We start from the raw sequence: 25,288 nt of genomic DNA, 5'->3' as shown, positions 1-25,288 counted from the left end.
AATAGTTGACTTTTCCACGCCCTTGGTTACCATGTTTCTCAAAATGTTCTTTTAAAAAACTGTCATATTCACTCAAATACTCTAGACAAGATAAATAATTTCCCTTCCGCTCACTTTGTTCACTTTCGTCGTGTCCTCTAAATGCTATTCCTAATCTACTTAACAATTTTATTGTACTAACTACACGTGTGAGTACTTTTCTCCAATACTCTTCCTCTTTTCTTATGTCTAATTCTAAGTCGGTATCGATTCTATTTAATATATGGGATCTTTTATAAAGAATGCACATTGAACCTATGTGCTCTTTGGATGTTTCATGTGTCGTCAAAAGGCTGGTAATAGATTTCCAGTTATTTAACCCAGTGACAAATTTAGATGAAGAATTGGAGAAAAGTAAACACGGATAGCAATAAACACATTTTGAAGTTTCTGAGAACACAAGCCAAGTTCTCTCTTCGATACCACCGTTATTTTTTTTCCTGTAGAAGTGATCTTTGGTGAGACTGCGATAATAGGGTTGATCGTTAGATGTATAAAGTGTTTTTGAACTTGCAATGTCGCCATAGTTTGAAGGTTTCGTTTTAACAATCTTATTGATGAAATCATCCGAAAAGGGACGTTTCCACAATGCAATATCATTAATATTGGACATATTTGTGGACGGACTATCATGTGTTTCCAATGGACTATTCTGTGTTTCATTGGTTTCGAAAAGATTTTGATTGTTTTCTAATGTTGAACATTGCTTGGATGTAGACGGAAAAACATCATTGTTTTCGTCTGCATTCAAAGATGACTTTGGCAAGAGAAACTTGTCTAAGGCATTTTTTTGCGTTTTAATAAATTCTTCTTCTTTTTTAATTTTTTGCGCTTTTCTGCGCCGCTTTGATAACGCTTCATTTTTTTTTATTCCTATTGGGAACGAAACACTAACTTGATTTGTAATGTTTTTTTTTGTTTAATACTTACCGTTTCAAATTTACCTCAATAAAAAATGGTCATAAAAAATACACAGAATTTTTTAAACGATGAAGCTTAATATAATTAAAAATGTTAATCTCAAATTCGCCAGCACATTCACGCTCCTACACTAATTGTCAGGCCTTACTTACCTTGAGGTAATTTTAAATTTATTAATAGTGTATGATTAAATTTAAAAAAATGTATAAAAAGGCAAAAATACAAGAAAAACCAAATGTAGCACATGAACTGAGCACTTTTAAGCAAAAGTACTTGAGAACACTTTTGTTTTCAACACATTTAACATATCAAACTTAAACAAATTTTTGAGACCAAAACACAATAAACCGTGCACAACAAATCAAACAACGAACTAAGTTCACATAAAATATTATTGAACACACGCACCGAGCTAGTGTTAATATGAAATACGCGAGCAAACTTTTCTTTTCAGCACTTGTTTCACAACGATTCACTCTTTCGACTTGAACCAATAAAAATTGCGATCAAACTGAACCTTTTTGCTGCCTTGAACCAACTGAAAATGAATTTACTGTATGGCTTTGTACGCAGCTTAAAATTATCAGGAAAAAATTGCCTATGGAGGTTTGGCAAAGTGTATATGAGCTTGTGCTAATCTTTACACGGGAGCCAACGGTTTGAAGCAGAGGTTTTCAACCTAGAGAGGAATTTTGAATTTTTTATCAAAATTTTGATTAATATGATAGTTTGATACGATCTTTCCCAGCTCATGAGCTTGTGAAAAATGAAAGTGGGAAGTGAAATTATATATGCACCCTACATGGGGAAAAAGCTACAAAAAGGTTGAAAACCACTGATTTGCAGTGCGTTTTTTTGATCAGCCGAAAAACTTTTCCGTCGCGTGTCAGTGCTACAGTTTTTTTTGGTGTGGGTGCGAGTAAACCAAAAGGGGCCCCTAACCAGTTAAAACTGGTGAAGAGGATCGTATTGGTAACTTGGAATGAAATTCTAGAGAAATGAAGTGTGTGTCGGGGCCCCCAGCCAGTTAATCTTTGTTTTTTTGGTGGTATAGTGTGACATGCCAGATCAATGTGTGTGCAAATGGTTTGCAGTGCGTTTTTTTGATCTTCCGTGTCAGTGCTACAGTTTGTTTTCGGTGTGGGTGCGAGTAAACCAGAAGGGGCCCCTAACCAGTTAAAACTGGTGGAGAGGATCGTATTGGTAACTTGGAATGAAATTCTAGAGAAATGAAGCGTGTGTCGGGGCCCCCAGCCAGTTAAGCTTTGTTTCTTTGGTGGTATAGTGTGACATGCCAGATCAATGTGTGTGTAAATGGATTTGTGGTGCAAACCAAAACGGTTCTTACGACAGATTTTTTTTATGATACGGCTCGCGGGGCCCGCAGCAAAACAGCAACACGTTTTTGTTGAGATTTATGCACGCTGGAGCGAGAAGGCATGCCAGATGATGTGAGATAGCACAAGGCAACCGCCTCGTAAACTACAGTGGCTTGCGCTTGGTGCAGTATTGTTGATCGGTGATACCCGGAATCAGAGAACTTCACTGGAGCACACTCCTGGTTTTTGCGGGACCGGATAGAACATACGTAAGTTTAACAAACGGGGGGGGGGGGGGTTGTACGAAAACAGAATATTATAAACTTCGACGGGGCCCCTCTATAGTCGGGGCCCCAGGCGGCCGCCTAGTCCGCCTACCGTTAGATCCGCCGCTGAGTAGCGCTGATAACTCCTTACGCAGCTGAACAGCTTCGCGAACGTTATTGGCACCACCAATGAAGTCGTCCACGTAAAAGTTTCGTTTCAGGGCTGTAGGTGCAAGCGCATACTCAGTCCCTTCATCATCTGCTAGTTGTATAAGTGTGCGTGTAGCCAGAAACGAGGAAGGTGCTAGTCCGTATGTAACGGTGTTGAGCTCATATACTTGGATCGGAGCTTGCGGCGAAAATCGAAAAAATATGCGCACCAATCGACGATCATCAGAATGCAGCAATATTTGTCGGTACATTTTAGCTATATCTCCCACAAGTGCTATTTGGTAGGTACGGAATCGCAACACAATATCAAGCAGCTCGTCCTGCACGATTGGACCAACACATAGAATGTCATTCAAGGAATAACCGGTGCTTGTCTTTGCAGATCCGTCGAACACGACCCTTACTTTCGTGGTGGTACTGGAGGCTTTAAATACGGGATGGTGCGGTAGGTAGTACGCCCGTTCATCCCCACTATCTTTGTTCATGAGCGACATGTGCCCCAGCTCCAAATACTCCTTCATGAAGGCATGATAGTCTTCCTTGAGCTGTGGGTTGCGTTCTAGCCTCCTCTCCAGCAGCTCGAAGCGTCTCAAAGCGGTAGTTTTAGACAGGCCAAGATTTTCCGTGAAGTCGGTCTGTTTGGGCAATCGTACAATATATCGACCCGACTCGTCGCGCTGAGTGGTTTCTTTATACAATGTTTCGCATCGCCGCTCATCAGGTGAGTACGAATCATTGACGCTTAACTCTTCCAGCTTCCAAAAGCGTTCGAGAGACTCCTCCAGGGATGTCATGCAGACGATTGTGGACGCGGCGGTGCAATCGGTCGGAGATTCAGGATTCTGAGGAAAGGTAGGACCAATCATGACCCACCCAAACACGCTGTTCAGCATAGTTGGAAGGTTCGGAGCAAGCTCGTGCGATTTTACGTTCGTAAAGAAGGAAGCGTAATGACGGGCACCAAGGATGAGATCAATCGGGGCTGATTTATCGAACTGCGGGTCAGCCAAAACAAATTCCGAAGGAATGTTCCAGCCGCGAGTGGAAACATCATGCGCCGGCAGATCAGCGATCACCTTGTCTACTATTAGAAAATCGACATCCAAGTCAAAGTGTTCAACACGTGAAGCAATTTGAGCTCGAACCGACCTCCTCACCGTTCTGGTAGATAGTCCTGCTCCTTTGAGGGTTATGTTAACCGTGCTACTTTTCAAAGCCAACCTCTGAGCAAGGCGATTGCTCATCAAATTGGGCTGTGATGCGCTGTCTAAGAGTGCACGCACAGGATGCAGGATGCCGTGTGCATCGGTTACATTTAGAAGTGCAGTTTGTAATAATATTTGTGAAGGTGATTGTTTTATTGCAGCTGCGTAGCTGCGTTGTATGCTAGCCGTGTGATCATCAGTGGCGTGTGTTGTGTGTGAAGGTTCATCTTGCGCAGCTAGCATTGGAAACGTAGTGGAAGATGTGCTGGGAGTGCTTTCAGAGTGAATCATTGTGTGATGCGCCAAGTTGCAATGACGACACTTGTACTGTGACGAGCAATCGCGGACACGGTGATTGTCTCGCAGACAATTCAAACACAAGCGGGCGTCAAGTACCTTACGGTACCGCTGGGCCGGATTCATGGCATTAAATCGCTGGCATTTTGTTATGGTGTGCGGCATATTGCACAACGGGCATTTATTAACATCGCGGTCAGTGGTAGCAAAACTAGCAGTGCGCGGAAAAATGGTGCGTCTTGGTGATATTGGTGCTTCTATAGGTGATGGCTCGGGTTTGTTTACTAATAGCGTCTCGAGTACGCGCATACGGCGGTGCAAAAAGGCAATCAACGAATCGTAGCTCGGATTGTCATTGGTCGAAGCAAATTCTTCCCAATCGCGCAATGTGTTAGAGGGCAATTTTGTGCAAAGTAAATGCTCCAATATGCTACTCCAGCCGTCAGTTTTCTCTCCCAAGTGATTTAAAGTTTTTTTGTGACGCTCGAACTCGTCCACTAACTGGTGCAGGGTTGTCGCACTTTCCCTCTTCGCTGGTGTGATGCCGAACATCGCTTGTAAGTGGCGTTTTTTCAGTAGATATTCATTCGAATATCGCTCAGCGAGTGTTTTCCAAGCTAATTCATAGCTGGAGGCGCTTATTGTAATGGCCTCGATCACTTGCGCTGCTTCACCTTTTAGGGCTGCGTGTATATAATGGAATTTTTGTATTGGCGGCAAATCAACATTATCGTGAATCAAACACTCAAAGGTATCCCTAAAGGTCAGCCATTGCATATAATCGCCGTCAAACTCCGGCAGAGCGATGGTGGGCAGTTTTATGCCTTGTAGCGGGTTCCTACCGGCTCCTTGCTGCGACACTTCGCTGCGCGGAATTTCTCTATATTTCGCTTTCAATGCCGATTGAACGCGAATCAAGCGCCGTTCAAAATCCTCCCTAAGGGCGGCATTATTATTATTATTATTATTTATTAATCTTCAACGGGCCGTATGGCCTAATTAAGATGTAACAGTTCAATAAAAAAAAAAATACATAGCAAAAACAAGATTTGCATCGCAATTCACTGCGGCCACGGCAAAAGCCGGAGACGTTCCTTGAAGCACTGAGTTGAGATGTCGAAGTCGAAGCAATCCGAGACAGTGTTGAAGACAGCCGACATGCGGAACATAGGGTCTGACCGACCAGCACTGGAACGGGGTTGAGCGAGCCGTAGAGTTTCTCTAGACCTAAGTGTTCGGGATGGTGCATAGATATCGACTCGATGCAACAATGGCGATGAGTCGATAGAGCCATTTAGCAATCCAGCGATGAAAGAACACTGTGCATTGCGTCTTCTAACCGAAAGAGGTTCAAGGCCTAGAAGACGGCACCGCGCAGCATACGGAGGAAGATTATTGCGATCCTGCCAGGGAAGTAGGCGTAGGGCATATCGCGTGAGTTTACGTTGAATCGCCTCAAGTCGAGCAATTGAAGAAGCGGTAGTTGGGCTCCAGACTACGCACGAATATTCCAGAACCGAACGAACGATACAGTTGTACACAGCTTTGATGCACATGGGGTTGTGGAATTCATTAGTTGTCCGGATAACCACGCCAAGTAATTGATTTCCTCTAGCTACAACGTCATCAATATGCTGTTTAAAGTTCAAACTAGAGTCAAGCAGAACGCCCAGGTCTTTGGCATGATTTTGTCGATTAATTGCAGTGCCGTCTATGAAGTAGGTACCAGTTACTGGGCTCCTGCATCGACTAAAAGACACACAGTAGCATTTCTCGATGCAGATAGTCAGTCCATTACGCTTGCACCACGAACAGAAAATTTCGATGCAGTCTTGCAGGAATGTACAATCACCTGTGTTGTTAATAGGCGCAAAAATTTTTGCGTCGTCGGCAAACAGACTGATACTGTCGGGAGGTAAAGCGAGGGTAACATCGTTGATAAACAATATGAAGAGAAGCGGGCCAATGTTGCTTCCTTGTGGCACACCCGAGCTGCTGACTATTTCTTTGGACACTTTGCATTGTGTGTCATCTCTTCAGCAGTGGTTGCACTGTCCTCCAGCTGCTGTTGAAGGCTTTCCAAATCCTTGCATATTTGGTCAAATTTGGCCATACGAGTTTCCACCTCGATAGAATCCCTATCGGGCTGGTAGTTTTGAAGAAACTCTTCGTAACGGGCCAAAATGGAAATCAAAATCGTTCGTCTCGACGACAAAATAAGCGGTTGAGCTGGCATCTTACTAAAACTGCGATTATCGTGTGCGCGAGTGTAGTGTAAAGTGCAGTGTAACGGTCGGGCAGTGAAAGGCAAAGGTGTTTAACACTTTATCGAAAAAATTGCGAATATTCAGGATATCGGCACAATCCTGGTCACGGCACCAATGTTTCGTCGCGAATAATTTTCGGATAAAGTTTCCTTTTCTTTCTTTGGTTTTTGCTGCTAATAATTACCGAAGCCGTTGTAAGAAATTGCTGGTGATGAAGAGAGAGAAAAAGCCTTTTCGCTCTCTATTTATTAATTGAAGATCGATAGAGATGTGTACATGAACGGGCACGGATGTGATCCGATCCGCAGTTCAAATCTGCACGATTCGCGCAGCTGCTCGAACATCTATTTTGCTGAAATATTGGCAGTGGGCCTCGATCTCGACTTGCGAAAAAGCGTCCGACAAATCTATTTTGCTGAAATATTGGCAGTGGGCTAATTTCGCAAAAAATATCGTCTGGCAATGGTAGGGGATACTCATGAGGCTGCAACGCGTCGTTTAGCCCGGTCGAATAATCACCACATATTCGAACGTTACCATTGCTCTTACGAACGACGACGATTGGAGCGGCCCAGTCGGAGTAATCGACAGGCGTTATTATTTTAGCTTTTTCTAGCCGTTCGAGCTCATCGTCAACTACTACCTGCATTGCATATGCAACTGGCCGTTTTGGACGGAAAACGGGTCGACTATTTTCTTTAAGCTGCAATCTGATTTGCGCTTTCGTGCAGAGCCCCGTGCCATTAAAAACTTCCGGAAAACTTTTCTGCAGATTCTCAGGGATATGCGTGTGAGTTGAAATTGTAGCACAAAACGTATTCATAGGAACTGATGCAAGCTCGAAAAGATCCACTAGATCTGCTCCTAATAAAAGAAGCTCACCCGGCGCCACGCGAATGATCGCTGGTTTTGTGACATTATTTATTGAAACTGTTGATGAAAATTCCCCCAAAAGCTTCAGTTCTTCGTTAGAGGCAGTTTTCGCATTTACTGAAGGCTTCACCAATGATGGTTGCCCTAATTTCCTCCATGCTGTTTCGTCTATGACGGTTATGTCAGACGCTGTATCCAACTGCAGGAGTATGACCGTTCCATTGATGGACACATTGACAAATTTGCGGTTTGCTTGTACGCTGCACACCCTAACGGTATTAGTAGAAAAAAATTGATTTCTTCCCCGGCGAACACCTTTTCGATTGCGACAGCGATTTTCCCGATGACCAGCCTTGTTGCATACTCGACACTTTTGTGTAGCTTGCGGACAATCTTTTACCCAATCTTTTACATCAGCGCGCTCTTCTATGCGAGTGAGCAATTTGAGCCGAAAATCTTTATCCGTTTCCTCCTTTAACCCACATACAAAAACGAGACACTTAAGCTGCTCTTCGTTCATCCCTTTTAGCTGGAAATCGACACACGCTCGATTGGCACGACACGCGTACACCAGGAAAAATCTTCGGAACGGGATTTATTGAGCTGCATGCACTTATAACGCTTACTTAATAGCGATTCAGCCTTGTCAAAAATTGATTTCAGCTTCTCGATTGTGGCTTCCAGCGTAAAATCACGAGGATAACGGGGTAATATAAAATTAACGTACCTTTCGTGCTCCATTGCACTCAGCTTACGCATGAGCAGCTTCACCTTTGCGGAATCGTCAATCCGTGCAGCATCATTGATGAATAAATCCTCGTATCGTGAGTACCAGGCCTCGAACGTGATTCCGGCTTCGGCCTCGAAGCGGAACTCGGTGATGTTACTGGCCAATGTATCAAGGATTTGCTCCGGGTTGGGTGGACTCGGCTGGAACTGCTGCTGTGTGTGTGATGCTGTTACCGGTTGTGATACCGGCTGCTGCTGCTGCTGCATTAATTTTGTCATCAACTGTTGCTGCATTTGCTGCATTTGCTGTTGCTGTTTCATTTGATGTTGCAAAAGTTGCATTAATTGGATCATTGCCTGCGCCTAAACGTATGGTCCAAAACAGCCGAAGTCATACAAAATCATGAAAATGTCTGCGCCCTTGTGTTCCGGCGTCCTCGTGAAGTTTACCGAGCCGAACCGAACAGTTGTGTTCGATAAATATGTGTGCGTATCAGGTAGCAGCATTTGTACTGCTTACCTGCCGTATGCCGCTGTGATACCGAGCGAGACGCATAGACAACGCATCAAAAGGACATGTGTAGCCGTGAGGAAATTTTTCTGTGTCTCTTTTGCCTTGTCCTTGCCTTTAGATCCTGATGAGTGAAGCATGCATACCTTTCGGGTACGTTCGGGGTATTAGCTCTGTCCCTCTCATGTTAATGGGTAAGATAGAATCGTTTGCCATCGGCTCTGCATTCGGGCGTGGGCAGGCCCGTGGACGCTGTCTGTTCGCACACATTGAGGGCTCACCGTTTGCGCATGATTTCGACAGCGATGGCGGGTGCTGGGTTGTGGCTTGCGGGAACGATTGCGCTTGCTGGCTTGTCGCTGGCTAGAACGATGGCGCTTGCTGGCTTGTCGCTGGCTGGAACGATGGCGATTGCTGGCTTGTCGATGGTTGGACACCCGTGGGCTGATCCATGGCAGGAGCGTTGGGCAGGAGGGGCTGACCAATTACCGGTTGCAGAAACACCGGTCCCGGAACCTCGAAATGCTGCGAAAGTCTTCGCTGCTCTTCATCCGTCTCGATGTCTTCCGGACTCGTGTCCTTTCGGCGCCGTTTACGCGTTGACGGAATTTTGCACACGTATTACTTTACACTTTTTTTCACTACTAAAGTCTTTTTCCTTTTTACTCGTCGCCACTTTTATGGTTTGCAACTTATTACTTATTTATTTTAACATATTAAATATTACATAAAATAGACGCGTTCACGAGACACGCACTGTACAAGATAAAACTGGACGAGCACGCGCTACGTCCGTCCGGGTCGGCGGATAAAATATGAAGAGACCGATCCCCAGCCCTTCATTCCCGAACTTAGCCGAGCAGCGCCGAGCTTAGCCGAACGCGTACGTCAAGCCCTTGTCACGTGGCGACAGGGTTGAGTAGCGGTGCTGCGCTCAGTTTTCCCAACACCTTTTGAATTGATAGTGGCCTGCAGCAGTGGAAAACGCAGTATACTTCCGCGATTCTTTATCCAAAGGTATTTGGTGGAAACCTGACATGAGATCTAGTGTTGAGAAGTATTTTGCCCTACCGAGTTGATCTAATATTTCATCGATCCTTGGCAATGGAAATTTATCTGGCATTATTTTTTTTATTTAATTGCCGGTAATCTACGACAAGTCTCCATTTTTTCTCTGTCTCTGATTTTTTCGGAACTAACAATATTGGGGAATTATAGAATGATACTGAATGCTCGATAATATCATTTTTAACATTTTATCGACTTGTTGTTTTATTTCATCTGATTGGGAATGAATTTGTTTATAATTCGGAACGAAACACGGTATGTTGTCTTTTAGCTGTATCGATTGTTTGTAAAAATTATTAATGGAAATTTTATCTTCATTTACGCAGAACAGGTCTGTATATTTTGCTAGGAGGTTCTTTAAGTCACTTTCTATTTATTGTGGGACATTTTTCATATCTATACTATTTATTATACTATCAAATCTGGTTATTTCGTTGTTACCGGAGGGTTTCGTAACATTATAATTTTTTACTTGATCGACTTGAGGTCTGAAGAACTTCTAGTTGATAAAAATGTTTTTCTCAGTTGTGTTTATAAATTTTACGTATTGGTTTTCCTTCGATATGATTGAATTGCCACAAAATAATCCTGGCCTTATTTCTTCTGCAAACACAATAGAATCTTCGTCGATGTTTGGCAGTTTTACCTTTCGTATCACTTCACTTCGCGTGGGTAATATGAAACCATCATTGGATTTATCTTCTATGGGTTGGCAGACGGCCATGCCTTCTTCTTTGGCTCAACAACCGATGTCGGTCAAGGCCTGCCTGTACCCAATTGTGGGCTTGGCTTTAAGTGACTCCCCCCCATAGCAGGATAGTCAATCCTACGTATGGCGGCGCGGTCTATTTGGGGATTGAACCCATGACGGGCATGTTGTTAAGTCGTACGAGTTGACGACTGTACTACGAGACCACACGGCCATGCCATTGTGAGTAAAATTGAGTAGCCAATGCTCATAATCAATTACACACCTATAGTTTGCAAAAAATTCTCTGCCCAAAATACCATCTGCCCCAATATCTAATTCTTTTGGTATCAGGTGATATTGGTGTTTGACAGACGTCTCTCCGAATTGTATTGTAGTTTTTTTCCCGTCTTTGACAGTTGTCGACATAGCGTGTCTACTGCTATCGCTCCGCATTTATCCGCTGTTTTATTGGTGTAATCTGGTTTTGCTCTAATCAACACCAGTTTTAGTGTGTCCATAAGTGTAGTCTCGTGACCCTGCCATCGTGTTCCTGACGAGAACCACCGTGTTCGCGATATATTTGGATTTTATTTGTGTCTCCTTCGACGTTCATCTGCAGTGGCATCTAAAATGGAGGATGTGTGTTATGCATGTTCGGAAGCACTGGGCCCGGTTGAAGGGTCAATTACGTGCCTATATTGTGAGGGTACATACCATCTGGCGTGCACTAAGGTGCCTGTATCGGTCATCGACGAAGTGAAACGGATGGCCTCCCTGCACTGGAGTTGCATTGGGTGTACTAACGCCATCGGGAATCCGCGTAGCAAGGCGGTCAAGGGCATGGGTATGCAGGTTGGGTTTCAGGCAGCCCTCACAGCTGCTGTTGATGCCATGAAGGCTAGCTTGGTCCCACCGGTAATACAGGAGATTCGGGATGGCTTTGCCGGAATCGCCACGGCCCATTCGGCATCCTTGCAACATAGCAATCAATTGCTCCCAGATGCACTACCAAACGGAAAAAGACGTAGATTATTTCGTGATGCAGTTGCATCCTCAGATGCCGTGTTTGTTGACAGTGCAGCAATCTCAAACGTCACAAATACAAACAACACTCACCGGATCGATCGTCCTTCACTACCACCAATAATCACAGGTACTAATACAACCTCCGCTTCAATACCAACTGTTTCACAGACACCAAGAACCGATTATTTGTGGCTGCATCTTTCAAGGTTGGCTGCGTCCGTCACCATAGAGCAAGTTGTCTCGTTGGTGTGTTTGCAGTTGGACACTGCAGACGCAATTGCTTTTAGTCTGCTAAAAGCAGGAACGGTTCCTCGCCCATTGAGTGCTGTATCGTTCAAGGTCAGAATCCCTGCTGCCCTTCGTAGTAAGGCACTTAACGCAGCCTCCTGGCCGGTCGGGCTCGGTGTGCGTGAGTTCATCTCGCTCCCGCCGCGATCTCTACATTCACGAACACAACGCACGAACACTTACACACCGATACCTCAACAACCCCGTAATCAGCAGACACCGGCACCACTACAGCCTCGCACTCAACACTCACCGGCACCACAGCAGCCTTGTACCCAACACAATAATCCCCACAATAATCCGTACTCACCTGCACATATCCATGAACCCGCACGAACACAAATCGAACAATCTCCAACCGATATGAACTGCACTCTCCCTTCACCCACTCTTCCGTCCACGTCACGTTCAAAAACACTTCAAACTACACTGGTTCAATTTTTTCCGAAGTAACCGCACTACAGCAGCGCACCCATATTTTGCGCATACGGTCGAAATCCTTCGACCACCGTTATGCAACCACCGTTTGTTTATTGCCGCTGCCTACCTGCCTCCTAACCATAGCATGAATGAGGAGAAAATAAGTGCATTGATCGACTTCGTTGCTAATATCTGCACTACTCTTGGTCCGAGAGACAGGTTCATGCTTATTGGTGATTTCAACCAGTCTACGCTATCCTGGACATCGGCGTCAGAGGAAAATGGAGCTGCTTTTGATTTCTATAAGCCTCATGCACGCTCCACGCGCAGTGTCCAGTTCGTTGATGGTTTGCATCAGAGTGCACTATACCAGCTTAACTCCAATACTAACTCATCGGGGCGAATACTTGACCTAATTTACGCAAATTGGCCAGCTGCATCTACATGTTCTTCAATACGTGTCTGTGAATATCCCCTTACTACTATCGACGAACACCACCCTCCGCTTGACTTTGACTTGGACAAAGTAGCCCCAGTTACGATCACTACAGCCATTGATGCTGATAAAAGGCTGAATTATGCTCGTGTTGACCTTCCAAAATTGGAGCGATTGATTTTATCTTTTGACAATTCTTTTAACTGTTCGGACTATTCAACCATTGACGATGCCACAGAGGCTTTTTGTGAGTTCATGAGATCTGCTATATGTGAATGCACTCCTGTTAAAATTCCTCGTCGTGGACCACCATGGGCTGATCGCACACTAAATGGATTAAAAAAAGAAAAAAGAAAAGCCTATTCTGATCAACGAGCAGAACGAAACAGCACGTCACGTCTTTATTACAACAGAGTTCATTCTATCTATCGCCGATATAATAGATCCTGCCACCGAAGTTATTTGAAACAAACTGCACGTTCCCTCTGCAAGTACCCTAGGCGCTTTTGGAGTTATATGGACAAAAAACGAAAATCTGCTGGGCTACCAAGCATTATACGTTATGACGGTGACAGTGCCTGTTCCCTGCCAGAAATGTGTAAATTGTTTGCCTTGCGCTTCAAGGACAACTTCGCTTCTCAAACTACTGGTCCAGAAGATGTGGCCGATGCTCTCTCTAACACACCTGTTGGTGCACTGCTCCCTATGCTACCAGTCATCACTGTCGATACGATCATCTCTGCCATCAAACGTGTCAAATCCTCATATACCCCTGGCCCAGATGGTATACCGGCCGTTATCCTAAAGTGGTGTGCTTCTGCGCTTGCTCCCTCGCTGATGAAGATTTTTAAGGAGTCCCTGAGGTGTGGAACCTTTCCTGCCACTTGGAAATCTTCCTGGATGACACCCATCTACAAGAAGGGCTGTAAGAATGATGCTGTAAGCTATCCTGGCATAACCTCACTCAGCGTGTGTGCAAAGGTGTTCGAAATGCTAATCTACGAGCCATTGTTGGCCTCGGCCTGCAACTATATTAGTGTGAATCAACATGGTTTTGTACCCAGGCGATCTACAACGACTAATCTACTAGAATTTGTTCGCAAATGCCATAAATCTATCGATAACGGTTTACAACTAGATGCTATTTATACGGATATCAAGGCAGCATTCGACAGTGTATCGCACTCCATCTTGCTAGCGAAACTCGACTTACTTGGGCTCCCAAACCCTATGATAATGTGGCTTAGATCGTACCTTACAGATCGTCAATATTCTGTGAAGTTAGGCCCGTACATGTCAAGTCCAGTGCATGCATCTTCTGGAGTCCCGCAGGGCAGCAACCTGGGTCCTTTGCTGTTCCTTCTTTTCATCAACGACGCGACATTGATCCTTCCGGCTGATAATCATCTACTGTACGCAGATGACGCGAAAATTTTTCGTGTTATTCGTGAACCAGAAGACCACGCCCGACTGCAAACTTCCTTGCATGAGTTCCAGTGTTGGTGCAACCGTAATGCTTTATCCCTATGCACACATAAATGTGAAGTCATCACTTTCAGTCGTTCTCGCTGCCCATCATTGTATGAATATGCGCTTGAGGGACAGTCCTTGGTGCGGAAACTATGTGTTAAGGATCTAGGTGTTTTGCTCGATACAAAACTATCATTTAAGGATCAGCTGAATCACGTAGTAGCCACCAGCAATAGAATGCTAGGACTAGTTATCAATATGACTCGCGAGCTTAACGATATACCTTGCACCAAGGCGCTCTATTGCTCACTTATCCGGTTGTTCCCAGCACGTCAGGGCAATTAACCCGTAACGGTGCTCTCGTCGAAGCGAGGACGATTGGAAGCAACTCTGATCCTTTCGATCCCAAAGCTAACCAAATAAATAAGGCTTATTTCATTGGCTGTGAGAAGTTCAATTTATTGCTCATTTTTAATTCGCGAGCCCTTCTCGCAACGCGTGCTATTGTAGCGATGCGTAATTTACACTTACGTGAGAAGGCCGGCCTAACATTTTTCCTTACTTCCTAAACTAACTTAGTTTCCTAATTAAATAATTAAACCTAAAATTCTACCTTACTAATCCTTAAATAATTATATGACCCAGCTTTTATTCTTGCTATGCTATGCTACATAATTCGATTCATTTCTTGCTATTAATTAATCCAAATTAATCCTAACGCTCCTACGCTTATCCCTTATTACTTCCTATGCTCTCTATTGTCGCTTACTTCCGTAAGCAAGATAGGATACGCTTACGCGCGCATCTCGGGCATTAATGCCCTCTTCCGAAAAGAGCAATTCGAGAGCGGCGCGCCGTTGAACCGATCCTAGCCGTTCGCTCATTCCTAGCTTGCCCTCTCCTTCTAACATGCCATTCGGCCACGTTTAGCCTCTCTCTCTCATCCTCAACCACTACCGGACTAGTACAAATATTATATTTTCGTCAGCGACATTCTTTCCCCTGTAATTCCTCGTAGAGGGGTTACATTACTAAGCTGACGAAACTATGATTTTGTAATTTATTCCTCCCTACGAACTTCTAACCTAGCTACCTTCACCGCTGGACGCTTCAGTGTTGTTTTACCTACTTTTATTGTTACTGAACGAACTTGTTTATCGTGCCCTTCGTGAATTTCCGTGACTATTCCCTTAAACCATTTTCCGCGGGTCTGCTCATCAGGGAATGTTACAACATCGTTTACGCGTAGTGGCTTCACCGGACTCAACCATTTTTCTCTCTTGACTAGTCGAGGTAGAAATTCCTTTATCCACCTAGACCAATATTGTTGAGCGATATATTGCGATTTCTTCCACCCTCTCTTTAGTGCATCGGTATCCGTTATGTTACCCTGAGTAAGTTCCGCTTCTCCAGAACACCCAATTAAAAAATGGCTCGGAGTGAGGAGTTCGTCATCCTCGTGATCGAGGGGGATGTGGGTTAGAGGTCTATTATTTATCATAAATTCGATCTCTATCAGAGCACTTCTTAAAATATGCTCAGGGTATGGCTCATGACTAATCGAAAGCAGACTCTTCACTTCTTGTACCATGCGTTCCCATGCTCCGCCGAAATGTGGTGACGCGGGTGGATTGAAATGAAATTCTATTCCCTCCGTAGCGCATTTTTCTTGCAAAATTCCCATTTCACGGCATGCTCCCACAAAATTCGTTCCGTTATCGCAATACAAGTAGCCCACCTTTCCCCGTCTATGTTGCATTGCGCGCAGGCATATAAGAAACGAACTTGTGCTAAGATCATTTGCAAGTTCCAAGTGCACGGCTCTACTAGTGAGGCATGTAAATAGTGCACACCAACGTTTTTCAGTTCGCCGTCCTATCGATACCGTTAGTGGCCCAAAATAATCTGCACCCGTGTGTGTGAAAGGTTTAATAAATGGTGCTGTTCTACAAGCTGGTAAGGCTGCCATCAAGGGCGCTTGGGGTTTAGCACGGTCGTTTCTACACCGTTGGCAATTTGTTACCACCTTTTCAGCGCTGCTCTTAAATCAATAACCCAAAAACGCTGACGAATTGCTGCTATGACTGTTTCCGGTTTTTTATGCCAATATTTTTCATGGTAGTAACGAAGAATAAGTGTAGTTATGTAGTTATTTTTCGGAAGTATTATCGGTCTCTTGGTTTCTTCGCCTAAGAATTGTACTCTTGTCAGACGACTCTCAGCCCTCATTACTTTTTCTTTGTCTAGAGTAGGACAAAGGGTTCTTAATGGGCTCTTATTGGGAATGGGATGTCCTGCAGACAGCAGCACCATCTCTTCATTGAACCCTTCCCATTGGGCCTTTTTGAGTAATATTTTTTCCGCCGAGTCCAATTCCTCCTTTGTTATAATGGGAGACCATGACTCGAGTTTTGCCTTAGCTTTTAACCAATCGAAATATTTTAGACAAACAGCAAGAGATTTTCGTAGCTTGAGCCACCTTGATGACCAATCTACGTTAATAACACTCCAATCTAATTTGTTGACTGTTTTAGCTGTGCAACTGTGTCGCATTTCCTCCATAGTTACCACTTCTATCTTTTCTGTTGAGTGTTTATAATTGTTTTTTAGGAATGCAGGCCCTTTAAACCATATTGATGGTCCGTTAGTGACCTTAGTGGCTTCGTCTGCTGGGTTTTCCTTTGTACCTATCCAATGCCATTGATTCGAGCAGCTTCGATTTAAAATTTCCCCGATCCTTAGAGCTACGAATTGTTTATATTTTCTTGGTTCCGAGGTGATCCACGCTAGCACTGTCTTCGAATCAGTCCAAAAAAGTGCTCCATCTAATTCCATCCTCATTTCCTTTAAAACAGTTTCTGCTAGTCTGGCCCCTAGAACTGCTGCTTGCAGCTCCAGGCGTGGGATCGACAGGGGTTTTGTGGGTGCAACGCGGGATTTAGCAGCTACGAGACTAATATCAACCCCTTTTTGTGCGTGGTGCGTAAATACGCCACTGCTGCAAACGCCTTTTCAGATGCGTCTACAAATACGTGAAGCTCACGCCTTAGCACCTCTGATACCGATGAGTAGCATCTGGGAATGTTAATTGTCTCCACTTCCTTCATCCTTACCACCCATTCCTGCCATCTCCTTTGCAGCTCCGCCGGCAACTTATCATCCCAATCCAATCCTTGCCTCCAGATGTCTTGCATTAATATTTTTGATTCTACCACGTAGTTAGCAATTAATCCCAAGGGGTCGTAAATTTTCATTGTGTTTGATAGTAATATTCTTTTAGTGGCATTCCCTCCTGTTTCTATTAAGCCTTTTATTATATACTTAAGTGAGTCCCTTTCTCTATCCCACCACTGACCGAGGATTTTATCATATGTGTTGTCTGATTCACATATTTTCATCAGGTTGGAGTCACTCACTCTCTCTTTAGGTAGACTTTCCAATACTTTAACTGAGTTCGATAAAAAATTTCTGATAGAGAATTTCGCTTCATCGTGTATATTTATCACTTCCTTTGTTCTCTTGATCGCCAATTCATCAGAATCGAAACTGTCTAGATAATCATCCACATAATGGTTGCGGACAATTGCAATCGCTGCTTCCGGATACCTCGTTTGAAAAAGTGCTGCATTTTCGTTCTTAACGAACTGGGCGCATGCGGGGGAGCATGTTGCCCCGAAGGTCATTACCTTCATTTCGAAAATTTGTGGTTTATCATTTGGGTTGCTACGATAAAGAAATCTTTGAGCACACCGGTCCTCCTGCCTTATGCCCACTTGGTGAAACATTTCCTTGATGTCACCTGAAATGCCCACGCGTCCCTCTCTAAAGCGGATCAGTATGCCGAAAAGAGATGCAACTGCATCAGGTCCGGACAGCAATTGTGAATTAAGTGATATGCCATTATTTTTTGCTGCAGCATCAAATACAAGTCTCGGTTTAGGTTTGGGCTTGTTGTAATTTATTATAGCAAAGTGCGGTATGTAATTTAGTTTGGGGTTATGTTCATCTTTCAACAGATTGTTCCCTTCGATCGCTTGAGCGTATCCCTTTTGACAATATGCAGCTATCTCTTCGTGATACCATTTCTTTAGTATCGCGTCTCTTTCCATCTTCCTTTCTAAACATTGCAGTCTTCTTAGTGCTTGAGCGAAGCTTTCCGGGAGTCTGATCTCATCTCTCTTCCATAGTAGACCTATTTCATACCCGTTCTTCGTTTTATTTAATGTTTCCTTCATTAGTATTTTTGCTCTCTCTTCTTCTTTTGATTGAGGCAAGTTGGTGACGAGCTTAACACCGAACTCTTCGGTAGAAAAATACCCTTTCATTAGATCCGCCATTGTTTTTTCTTCTTTGCCATTCTCCATGAGAGAAAACAATCTTTCCTGTTTTGATTTTGAACTACTTGCTCCTAGTAATACCCACCCCAGGTGGGTTTGCATAGCTATTGGTCCTCCCGCGCGTCCTAATTTGGTGCGTAATGCACACATGAGGTGAGCATGTGGTAACCCGATAATTATTTTGGGTAGTCCATCGCGATAGCTTGCTAAATGAATTCCCTTTAAATGCCGATATTTTCTTTTAAGCGCTGCTCCATCAACGGTTTGTTTTGGTAGCTCCATTGACTCTACTGTTCTCAGGCCATCAAGGTTAATAAATTTTCCAGACTGGTCCTTAATCAAAATGGACACAGTTTGGCTGCCTGGTTCCTCCTGAATGGATCCGTTTGTCCAAGCCAAAGAAAATGGCCGAGGTGATCCCTCCACTTGCAGTTCTTCTTTGAGATCGCGTAAAATCAAACTTGCGGAAGACCCTGAGTCCATAAAGGCAAAGGTCTCAAGTTCATTATCCCCGTGGCGAATGGTCACAGGTATAATTTGAAAGTATATTTCAGGTAATTCCGGTTCCTTGTGAATGTTTAAATTTTCCGTGCGTACCGGTGTAGTTGTTCTGGGTAGGGTTCTGGATTGAAATGCGATGGAGCAAGGTGTGGTGTCTTCCCCGACAACCATACTGCCTGCATTGCGGAGGCAAATAACAACTATGTGCATCGTGGTTAGTTTGATTGCAACAGTTAACACAGATGCGCATACGTCTCACGGTTTCCCATCTTCGTTCTATTGGCATATTTTTAAATTCTTGGCAATCAGTGGCTCTGTGATCATAGCCACAAATGAGGCATCTAAATCGAGATCTAGGAGGTGGATTGTTATAAGAGCTGTTTCGTTGCTGCGGTCGAGTATCGCGATTGACAGATTGAATATTATGTGGGAGCCTTTGAGAATTGTCTTGTTTCTTAGTGGTTTCGGCTGTTAGCATTATTGCTAACTCTTCCGTAGGCTTCAACCATGTGGCAAAATCTTTCAATGTTTTTATCTTATTTTTCCCAGTTTTTCTATTATCATCTAGGAGGTGCATGTACCACCTTTCCTTTATATTAGGTGGAAGTCTTTGTGCTAAGTCTTTCAAGAGGCGTTGGTCGTTGAGGTATTCTTCTTGATCTAGCGTTACCATGTTCACCACAAGGTTGTTTAAGGCGTGCATGAAAGCTGTGATTGACTTCGGCCTTTGCATTGTAGGATTCTCTACGTTCATTAATTCCTTCAACAGCGCGTTGTAAATCAAATCGGGCGCTCCAAATTCTTGCTCTAGACGCTTTATAATTAAATCGACGTTCTGCGCATCGAGCATTAATCCGCCTACGCACGTCGCGGCTTCCCCCTTTAATGATCTTTGTAGGCGAGTTAGATTTTCCAAATCGGAAAATTTTCCTTCCGAAGAAGTTTTATCATAAATGGATTTAAAATGCGTCCATTTTTAAAAATCCCCGTCGAAAATCGGAAGCTCCATCAAAGAGTCCTTTGTTGCGCGCTCCTTCAATGCGTCAACCATTCCCCTGATAAGCACTTCGGAAACCGAGCTAGAGTTGTTTGCCGATGCGCTTGTCGATGCAACATTCCCTTCTTGCGTCTCGCGTTTTTGTGGTTTATCTCTTTTCTGCTTTTTTAATTCTGTTTGTAACTCTAGCATTTGCGCAGCTAGTCTAGCAATATTGGGGTTCGTTTCCTCCAAGTCGCTTATCTTGGTTTCGAGTCGCTTTTGCATTTCGACCTGCATTTCTATAACTCGCAGCATTTCCGCGCGATCTTCCTTCATTTTGACTATCTCCTCCCTTAAATGCCCTAGCTCATTTTCTTCCCCTCCCTCAAAAAGTACAATTTTCTCCTTAGAATTGGCCATTTTACTCACGATTTCGCAGTATTACGCTTCGCTGGTGTTACTAGGCTTGTAACAATGTTGACGTTACGCTGCCGCTGCTCTGCTACCGCTGCTCTGCTACCGCTGCTCTGCTGCTGCTGCTCTGCTGCTGCTGCTCTCCTGCTGCTGTTGCACTTCTCACTTGACCGGGAATGGCGTCCTCCGGTTGCTGCTCGGGCGGGTGGCCCTTCTTCCTTCCTCGTTGGCCGGGAATGGCTTCCTCCGGCTTTCACTTCACTGCACTTCACTTCACTGCATTAACCAGGAATGGCGTCCTCCGGATTGCGGCTTGGGCGGGTGGCCCTTCTTCCTTCCTCGTTGGCCGGGAATGGCTTCCTCCGGCTTTCACTTCACTGCACTTCACTTCACTGCGCTGGCCGGGAATGGCGTCCTCCGGATAGCGGCTTGGGCGGGTGGCCCTTCTTCCTTCCTCGTTGGCCGGGAATGGCTTCCTCCGGCTTTCACTTCACTGCACTTCACTTCACTGCGCTGGCCGGGAATGGCGTCCTCCGGATAGCGGCTTGGGCGGGTGGCCCTTCTTCCTTCCTCGTTGGCCGGAAATGGCTTCCTCCGGCTTTCACTGCACTTCACTCTGGTTCACTGCGCTGGCCGGGAATGGCGTCCTCCGGATAGCGGCTTGGGCGGGTGGCCCTTCTTCCTTCCTCGTTGGCCGGGAATGGCTTCCTCCGGCTTTCACTTCACTGCACTTCACTCTGCGCTGGCCGGGAATGGCGTCCTCCGGATAGCGGCTTGGGCGGGTGGCCCTTCTTCCTTCCTCGTTGGCCGGGAATGGCTTCCTCCGGCTTTCACTTCACTGCACTTTACTTCACTGCGCTGGCCGGGAATGGCGTCCTCCGGCTGGCTCGTGCCGGGAATGGGGTCCTCCGGCTGGCTCGTCCTTCCTTCCTTCCGTGCCGGGAATGGCGTCCTCCGGCTGGCTCGTGCCGGGAATGGGGTCCTCCGGCTGGCTCGTCCTTCCTTCCTTCCGTGCCGGGAATGGCGTCCTCCGGCTGGCTCGTGCCGGGAATGGGTCCTCCGGCTGGCTCGTCCTTCCTTCCTTCCATGCCGGGAATGGCGTCCTCCGGCTGGCTCGTGCCGGGAATGGGGTCCTCCGGCTGGCTCGTCCTTCCTTTCTTCCGTGCCGGGAATGGCGTCCTCCGGCTGGCTCGTCCTTCCTTCCTTCCGTGCCGGGAATGGGGTCCTCCGGCTGGCTCGTCCTTCCTTCCTTCCGGGCCGGGAATGGTGTCCTCCGGCTGGCACGGAACCTTCTCTTGCTCTGGGTCTTAAGGTAGAGTTACTATCCTCTCTGGAGCCACCAATGTTCCCAGCACGTCAGGGCAATTAACCCGTAACGGTGCTCTCGTCGAAGCGAGGACGATTGGAAGCAACTCTGATCCTTTCGATCCCAAAGCCAACCAAATAAATAAGGCTTATTTCATTGGCTGTGAGAAGTTCAATTTATTGCTCATTTTTAATTCGCGAGCCCTTCTCGCAACGCGTGCTATTGTAGCGATGCGTAATTTACACTTACGTGAGAAGGCCGGCCTAACATTTTTCCTTACTTCCTAAACTAACTTAGTTTCCTAATTAAATAATTAAACCTAAAATTCTACCTTACTAATCCTTAAATAATTATATGACCCAGCTTCTATTCTTGCTATGCTATGCTACATAATTCGATTCATTTCTTGCTATTAATTAATCCAAATTAATCCTAACGCTCCTACGCTTATCCCTTATTACTTCCTATGCTCTCTATTGTCGCTTACTTCCGTAAGCAAGATAGGATACGCTTACGCGCGCATCTCGGGCATTGCTCTTCCGAAAAGAGCAATTCGAGAGCGGCGCGCCGTTGAACCGATCCTAGCCGTTCGCTCATTCCTAGCTTGCCCTCTCCTTCTAACATGCCATTCGGCCACGTTTAGCCTCTCTCTCTCTCATCCTAGCCTCCTGAGAGTGGCACATCGTTAGACCAGAGGAGTCAAACTAGTAGGGGGTGGCGAACCACTACCGGGCTAGTACAAATATTATATTTTCGTCAGCGACACCGGTCGTTGATGGAATATGCAAATATCGTATGGTGGCCAACTGCAGCGCGTCCGTTAGCTCGATTGGAATCAATCCAGCGCAAAATTTCACGATTTGCACTTCGCTCATGGAACCAAAGAGCCTTTTGCACTTCGCTCATGGAACCAAATCGAGCCGATTACCGGACTAGGTGTTTACTACTCGGGCTACCCACCCTAAGTGAGCGAATACGAAAAGCCAGGTTGTCGTTCATCACGGGACTTCTCGACGGCCGTATTGACTCTCCGTCACTACTGGCTGCCATCAACCTGTACGTTCTGGCCAGGCCGCTCCGGACTCGGGCAATGTTGGCCCTCGACGACCGTAGAACGCAATTTGGCTCCTCTGACCCGTTCCTACTTATGTGCCGTGCTTTCAACGCAGTCAGCGACGCTTTTGAGCCGAGGATTTCGCCAACTGAGTTTAATGATCGTGTTTCTGTGTTAAACTTGGTTCCATAGTGCACATTTTTATGTTCTTTATTGTAATCCATTGCAAAGAACTCATTGTAAAACATTGCTAAAATGGTTCGAGAGGGCATTATTGTCGATCGATAGACAAATAAACATAAAATAAACATAAAAGTAGTGGCTAAAGTATCTATTGTATGAGTAGTTATACCTGTCAGATTAATTTAGTTTTGCGCAGATACGTGTTGGTTGGAGTTGATTTTATTTATTTTAAACAAAGAAACATCTGCTCCGGTGTCTATGATTAGGTGACTGTATTCTTCCGTTGACATTGCTACTCTTACTTTGATAAGGTTATTGGCATTTAGATTTATGGCTAAGATTGGTAATCGGTATGCTGCGGGTTTTCTTCAAAAAAATGTTCTTGTTCTGTGGCTTGTGTAATGTAAATCCTGTTATAGTTTCTATTGGTATTTCTGAAAAATCGTCGGTTATTGGTGTTGTGAAAATTATTTTGTTGATGATGTTGATGATTATTTGTTTGCCAATTTGAAGTAAAATTTCCTCTATTTTGTGACCTGTTGTACATATTACGAGTGTACTGATTTGAATATCTATTGTCAAACGAGCGATTGGGAGCATTAAAGTTTTTTCTAAATGCGAACACTTGTTGAGCTGAATTGTGCATTATTTCGCTTTCTAGTGCCTTTTCTGTTGCGTCCGATATAGAGGTGTACTGCCCTGCTTGTAATATAATCCTTGTTTCCGTGAGTTTGACCATGTCAATGAGTGTTTCTATTCCTCGCTTGACTGCCATATTGTTAGCCACTTACTCCGGTATGTTTTCCGGCATAAAGAGAGAGTTGGCCACTGAAGCGTTTGGACGTGTTTCTGCGTTGCTCCTGTGTACTGTCTGTTTTTGGTGTGATTTTGGTTTGAAATCGTTCGTTTTTGAGTTTGTGAAGCTGTTCCTATCGCAAGTTTTGCTGTGTTGCTGTGTTGAAGCATTTTGTTCCTGCATCGTACGAGAATTTCTACGAGAACGCGTGCCTGAATTTGTATTGTCTGCGTGATTTGTGTTTCATCGGCGACAGCGGTTCAGTGTTATTGACCCTGCTTAATACACTCAGAGAGTAATTCGCACCAGCTCATCAATAAGTGTCCTCTCCGTTCACTCTCACTGCTCACCTAAGTGATCGATACTCTCTCTCATAATGGACTGTGCAATCTGCTCTACTACTATCAACAAAGATCCGGTTGTTTGTATTGGCAATCTTCCTTTTTCGGAGTGCAATTCTGCCTTTCATCCGGAATGCATTAAACTTGCTGCCACTTGTGTTAAGGAGATGGCACGCAATCGTGGTCTCTGCTGGATGTGCGAGAAATGCCGTGACTCGAGATCAGATTTATTCTCATCAATTTCGTGCTTGATGAATACACTGAAAGATGAGTTGAAAAATGCAATACGGAGTGAGCTTGATCAAAGGATATCTCAGCTGGATCCAAATAGAGTGATGCCGCAAGAGCGTGAGAAAATCGCTCCGACTGTGAGTACCATCTCTCTCACCGATAAAACATCCCACACATCCACCGATACTCCTATGTCACCAACACCAACTCCCGTCAAACAGAACTCACTACCACACTCTCAATCGCGTATGCTCTCTGATAATGAACACATAAATCCAACACAAGCAATTCTTCACACCGGCACTGCCAATGATCACATCAACACAGACACCATACAATTCATTCCTGCACCTGAGCCAAAAGTTTGGATGTTTGTAACTAGGATTGCACCCACTGTAACTGAGGAGAATATGAAAATGTTCATTCTAGGAAGGTTAAAATGCACTGACTGTTCGGTGAAATGTGTCATACCAAGAGGTCGCGTTACAAGCTCACTAAAGTATGTGTCCTTTAAGATCGGCATTCCATCGGAGTTTGGCGAGCTCGCTTTCTCTCCTTCAACTTGGCCATGCGGATTTGTTTACCGCCAGTTTGAATTTCACCAACGTACACAGAAACAATTCACACCAACACTCCCGGTATCTTGCTTTCCTGCTTCAAACAATTCAACTGCCAGAAGTTTCTCAACTACTAATTTTATGCATAATGATGTCAACTGCATAAATGTGATCCCACCAACACACACAACACAACATAATCCATCACCGAGCCATCATCTTAAAAATGCAAACTCACCTGAAACTCACCTGACTCAAAACAATTCCTCCGGTTCGACTTTTTTAAGCCAACATTAAGTCATTCAACTGTACCTATGGAGCCAGTACTAAACACATTCAATATATTTTATCAAAACGTGAGAGGCTTACGTACTAAAACCTCTGAATGTTTTGCTAATACTGCAATCGCCGACTGGGATGTTATCGTTCTTACGGAAACGTGGCTAGATGACAGCTTTCCATCTGAGCTTTTGTTTGATAACAACCGCTTTAATACATTCCGTACGGATCGTTCTGCAGCAAACAGTAACAAATGTAGAGGTGGTGGTGTCCTCGTTGCGATCAATGCAAATTATGCTTCCTCTCTGTGCTC

At 44.8% G+C, this 25,288-nt stretch overlaps 1 protein-coding gene across 1 annotated transcript; it reads right to left on the bottom strand.

Annotated features, from left to right (window-relative positions):
• Positions 1-10,522: 10,522 nt before the first annotated feature.
• Positions 10,523-12,155, bottom strand: LOC120897046. The gene is made up of 3 exons (XM_040301654.1): positions 11,474-12,155; positions 11,072-11,362; positions 10,523-10,982 (listed from the first exon to the last, which is right to left on the bottom strand). Exons 2-3 carry the CDS (start codon positions 11,336-11,338, stop codon positions 10,863-10,865), a joined length of 387 nt encoding a protein of 128 aa, XP_040157588.1. The 5' UTR covers positions 11,339-11,362; positions 11,474-12,155; the 3' UTR covers positions 10,523-10,862.
• Positions 12,156-25,288: the final 13,133 nt, after the last annotated feature.

The sequence above is a fragment of the Anopheles arabiensis genome, chromosome 2 (assembly GCF_016920715.1).
Source record: "Anopheles arabiensis isolate DONGOLA chromosome 2, AaraD3, whole genome shotgun sequence".
Taxonomy (NCBI): Eukaryota; Metazoa; Arthropoda; class Insecta; order Diptera; family Culicidae; genus Anopheles; species Anopheles arabiensis.
Note: the sequence above shows the minus strand (reverse complement) of the source record. Positions and strands in the feature narration are given on the sequence as shown.